At 43.4% G+C, this 5,505-nt stretch overlaps 1 protein-coding gene across 1 annotated transcript in view; it reads right to left on the reverse strand.

Moving 5' to 3' along the window:
- LOC140332357 (C-type lectin domain family 4 member M-like) overlaps positions 1-3,426 on the reverse strand; it is a 26,877-nt gene extending 23,451 nt beyond the window's left edge. Inside the window, exons 1-3 of the mRNA XM_072413628.1 lie at positions 3,386-3,426; positions 2,401-2,466; positions 2,143-2,291 (exon numbers count right to left, since the gene is read on the reverse strand). Of these exons, the coding sequence (XP_072269729.1) occupies positions 2,143-2,291; positions 2,401-2,466; positions 3,386-3,410 (240 nt within the window). The 5' untranslated portion in view covers positions 3,411-3,426. The remainder of the gene's footprint in view (positions 1-2,142; positions 2,292-2,400; positions 2,467-3,385) is intronic.
- Positions 3,427-5,505: the final 2,079 nt, after the last annotated feature.

Below are 5,505 nucleotides of genomic sequence, written 5' to 3' on the forward strand. Positions count from 1 at the left end.
CTCTCACAGATCAGTGTGGTCTCTCAGGGTCTCTCACAGATCAGTGTGATCTCTTAGGGTCTCTCACAGATCTTTGTGGTCTCTCAGGGTCTCTCTCACAGATCAGTGTGGTCTCTCATGGTCTCTTACATATTGTTGTGGTCTCTTTGGGTCTCTTACAGATCAGTGTGGTCTCTTAGGGTCTCTCACAGATCAATGTGGTCTCTCAGGGTCTCTCACAGATCAGTGTGATCTCTTAGAGTCTCTCACAGATCTTTGTGGTCTCTCAGGGTCTCTCTCATAGATCAGTGTGGTCTCTCAGGGTCTCTCACAGATCACTGTGATCTCTTTGGATCTCTCACAGATCAGTGTGGTCTGTAAAATAATTCATACAGTCATTGTTACTGAGCAATAAATAGGGTGGGAGGAAGAAAGAGGAGACCATGGGGCAAATTTTCCACAGGTTCCTCTGAATGTGCCATTGAGCTTGGTGCACACACATGATGTGATGAGGGAACTTCACAAATATAGCATGTTCAGCCCCATTACAGATGAATGGGGTCATAGTAGGGTTTTATATGGATTACTAGTGCCTATACAGCAGCACGGAGAGAAAGCCTTCATAAAAGGACTTTAAAATGAGATCTTCACTAGGATAGTAGCCATAGGAGACGTCCAATAGGTCTGGAGGTCTGCCATGCCTTCCATATAATAACAAGTAATAACACCACTTATGTGGAAGAAGAGGAGACATGGCATCACACCAATGAGTTGTGTATATCTCCCCCCAGACCCATGAAACTCACTCTTTGCTGCCATCTTCCCAGTCGGTCTGTAAGGGAGCTCGGCTGAGAGACTCAGAAAGTCAGTCTGGGTGGGTGAGCTGAAAAGTGAGCAGAAGGTTGCTGAAAGCTCTGTTTGAAGCTGACAGGGAGAAGCCCTCCAGCTGTTAGACAGGAACGTCAGATGTATAGTAAGTGCGGGACAGGAAAGGTTTTCTTTTGCAATTTTGTTATTTTATCTGCAGCCTTCAAATAAACCTGACTACAAGTCATCTTAACACTTATACTCGGTGTGTGATCTGAGTTGCATGAATCAGACACATGTCCTTTGACACCAGCAAAGGCGATCCTGAGCTTCACCCCTCACAATAGATAGATAGATAGATAGATAGATATATAGATATGCATATGGAGAGCTGAACTTGGAGATGATCTACTTCTCACAATCTAATAATATGGCATCTCGGACCTTTGTCATTAGGAAAAATCTTACAGATTGATTTGGATGTTGTCTGTTGGCTCTGTGGCCTTTTAAAGCTACATTACAGGGGATAATTCTGCCCCTGCCCTCACTATTCCCCCCTCCGGCACAACCCTCACTTTGGATGATTCCAGATATACTCCGACAACACGGAAGGGTGGACAGGAGGCTGAGCACATACTACACCATGACCTGTGCAGGACTGAGCGTGGCCACTGCTATTATATTATGCCAATAGCTCCTCATCTCTCAAATAATAGAGATGAAATGAATAATGCTTCTTGTTAGTTCCCCTTAGATCATTGGATATTCTTTTATGTCTCCCGTGTACCACCATCTGCTGTCAGATGTATAGTAAGTGCCGGACAGGCAAGGTTTTCCTTTGCTATTTTGTTATATTATCTGCGACCTTCAAATAAACCTGACTACAAGTTAGCTTAACACTTATACTGGGTGTGTGATCTGAGTTGCATGAATCAGACAAGTGTCCTTTGATCCCAGCAAAGGGACCTCGGACCTTTGTCATTAGGAAAATTCTTACAGATTGATTTGGATGTTGTCTGTTGGCTCTGTGGCCTTTTATAGCTACATTTCAGGGGAGAATTTACCCCTTGCCCTCACTAATTCCCCCTCCAGCACAACCCTCACTTTGGATGATTCCAGATATACTCCGACAACAAGGAAGGCTGGACTGGAGGCTGAGCACATACTACACCATGACCTGTGCAGGACTGAGCGTGGCCACTGCTATTATATTATGCCAATAGCTCCTCATTTCTCAAATAATAGAGATGAAATGAATAATGCTTCTTGTTAGTTCCCCTTAGATCATTGGATATTCTTTTATGTCTCCCGTGTACCACCATCTGCTCCTTCCCAACGCCACACCTGGTAACTGACCTTCATGTTGCTTTCCTTCACTTGGGCCAGTCTGGAGCCGCGCTCTGCACAATCTTTGGAGCTCTCTGAATAGGATTTCTGTGTCTCAGAGAGGAAATAACACTTATTATTGATGTAGATCCAAAGATCCAGACATCTAAGAGACAGTCCTAAAATAGGAAACAGGGACCATCATTAGTGATCAATACAGAAGACACAGGAGAGTCCGCCCTGCAATATGGGGCAATGGAGACCATCAGTAATAATGAGTTGTATTACCTTGTTCTGTCTGGTTGTAAAGTCTCCAGTTACCAATGGTGCCACAATCTCTCCTGGCTTCTCCTCCTGTGACAAACATTCATCAAGAGAAATTTCTTACAAGTTGTAACAGTATTCAATACCAACGTGCAAGCGGTGCAGCCTCCTGCCGGTCATTTCTCCAATTATAATGATTTTTATACACTACAATGAATGATTTTTTTTTAATTTATTTTCTGTTAAACTTCTCCTGCGCAGTGGGGTTTGGTCACAATGGTCATTATTTCTTCTGGTACTGGTCACAAGTTACAGAACCCTGAGGGATCAATCCATGCACACATTGACACTTGAGTTGTTACTCCTATATTTGGCTTTATTTGGTCCTAACCTATTCAAACTACACCGAGCTGTATTTGTGCAGAAATAAGAGAAACTGGAAATATGTAATATCTATAACCTGATGTAAGAAACCTCTCTTCCTCTGCTCACCAAGCAATCCCCCGATCTAATTCTGCACTCCTCACCTTAAGTAAGCCCCCGCTTGGGCACTTTGCGCCGTCCCAGCACACAGTTTCCCCCCAGGACTTGTGTGCGCAAAGGGGGCATCTGGGGAGGACTGACCGAAGACCAGGAACCCAGACAAGTGGACAGGGGAGACAATGGGAAGTCAGACAGTCAGTCAGACTAATTGGCTGCAGCATATACTGTAAAATCTGTTTCAGTCTCAGTGTATTTGCTGGTCATGCTGAAATATGCATTTGTATTGGAATCTGCACTGCTAAAGAGAACCTGGGGACATTGCAATCTGCTGAGCAGAGGACAGACAACTCATTTCTTTATTTTGTTTGCTGCTGCAACATTGTCAGAGGAAATAAAGAAGAGGCATTATATATCGGTGACATACAACACGGGATCATCGGATAGAAAATTGTCCCCTGTATCGTCTCCTATATCTCTGAATATGTTTAATATGTACAATTAGCCCCACCCCCGAGGAGACCATTACCTGCAATTCTAAGATATATCAGCATTGATTGTAGAGTGGTGCAGGTCCCATTCTGAGAGATGAATGTTGCGGGAGTATTGCTGGATGATGTTGGGGCTACTTTGGACTTTGTGGAATATTCACAGACCATATGCTCATCAATTGGTGCTATAGTGATCACATTACCATCTTTACTGGCAAATTCTGAAACACACGTACATACACATACATTTAATTCATAGATGGTAATGATGGTTGTGAGAAATCCTGATGAGTATAATAAGAGTACAAGGGAACCGAGCATACTAGCTTTTCTCTTACAGAGCTCGGCTTCTTCATTTTGAGGTTTCTGACCCAACCCCCCCAATACCTTAAGTCTTCTCGTATCCCTATGTGGGCTGGTGTTCTCATACACACAATTTATATATAAATAAAAGTGTCTCATAGACAGCTGTAATACGGAGGGCTGTGGTGATGGTTGCGGGTAATTAATTTTAAACAGTGAAAACCAAAGCAATAAATCGCTAATGAAGTGCTCATGATGGGGCAAATATTCCCAATGAAGTGAATACATTTTAGTGAAATGATGTCCAGTATAATGGCAAACATCTGCAGCACTTGGAGAGACACAGACAGGGGTTTGTGTCAGTGTAGCTCTATTTGGAGAGAGCTCTGTTTGAAGACACAGCCAGGTGGACTGTGTGAGTGAGCTCTGCTGGAGACACAGACAGTCGGTCTGTAAGGGAGCTCGGCTGAGAGACTTAGAAAGTCAGTCTGGTTGAGTGAGCTGAAAAGTGAGCAGAAGGTTGCTGAAAGCTTTGTTTGAAGCTGACAGGGAGAAGCTCTCCAGCTGATAGACAGGAACGTCAGATGTATAGTAAGTGCCGGACAAGCAAGGTTTTCTTGTGCTATTTTGTTATTTTATCTGAAACCTTCAAAAAAACCTGACTACAAGTCAGCTTCACACTTATACTCGGTGTGTGATCTGAGTTGCATGAATCAGACACATGTCCTTTGACCCCAGCAAAGGCGATCCTGAGCTTAACCCCTCACAATAGATAGATAGATAGATAGATAGATAGATAGATAGATAGATAGATAGATATGCATATGGAGAGCTTTACTTGGAGATGATCTACTTCTCACGTTCTAAAATTATGGCATCTAGGACCTTTGTCATTAGGAAAATTCTTACAGATTGATTTGGATGTTGTCTGTTGGCTCTGTGGCCTTTTATAGCTACATTACAGGGGAGAATTCTGCCCCTGCCCTCACTATTTCCCCCTCCAGCACAACCCTCACTTTGGATAATTCCAAATATACTCCGACAACAAGGAAGGCTGGACAGGAGGCTGAGCACATACTACACCATGACCTGTGCTCATTTACTAAATTCATTTTCTCTGTTCACTTATCAAGGTGAATAAGCAAGCCTGGTGTATTCTAAGCTGTGAAATGTTCTTTGTGAGAGAATAATTCACTCTTATAAAAGAACAGCCGGTGATTTGTTGGTAAATCAGCCGTATTCCATGCAATCACTGGGGGGTCACAGCACATAGCGTTCCAGATTTGGCACTCAGACCTCTATACTCAGTGAGCTAAAAAGCATCATGAGGGTTGGAGCTGGACCTAAATCTTAACAGAGATAAAATATTTCCTTAATTATTCCAAGTCATGAGAGTGATCTGGGGGTGATCTGTCATTGCAGAAAGCAGATAGGTTTTTTTGGTGGTAGAATTAGGGTCATTGATGGTTTGGACAAAATGGGGTCCTAGACATCTATGAAGTGTTGGTTCCAATTCTCTGTGCCCCTTCCATTCCATCATTTGAGCTCTGGAGAAGGCAGATTCCCGGGTAATTCCCTAGTTAGCCTCCCCATACCCAGCCCGGATTCTGGTATGGTTGTCTCATTGCCCCAATGTTAGAATGCCAGCACAGTGAGCACTGATATAGGGATGGAAATAATCCTCAGATCTGTCACAGAAATGCTGAATTCCTGATTTACCTTCAGATATGTTTATCTCATAGCAGATAATGTGTTGAGTAAAATCCATATACAGGGTCACTGTGTTACCCCCACACCCCTCCCCAGGTTACCAGCTCTCTGATCTCTCCTCTGGGCAGGCTCTTCCTCCATGATG

The sequence above is a fragment of the Pyxicephalus adspersus genome, chromosome 6 (genome assembly GCF_032062135.1).
Source record: "Pyxicephalus adspersus chromosome 6, UCB_Pads_2.0, whole genome shotgun sequence".
NCBI classification, from domain to species: Eukaryota; Metazoa; Chordata; class Amphibia; order Anura; family Pyxicephalidae; genus Pyxicephalus; species Pyxicephalus adspersus.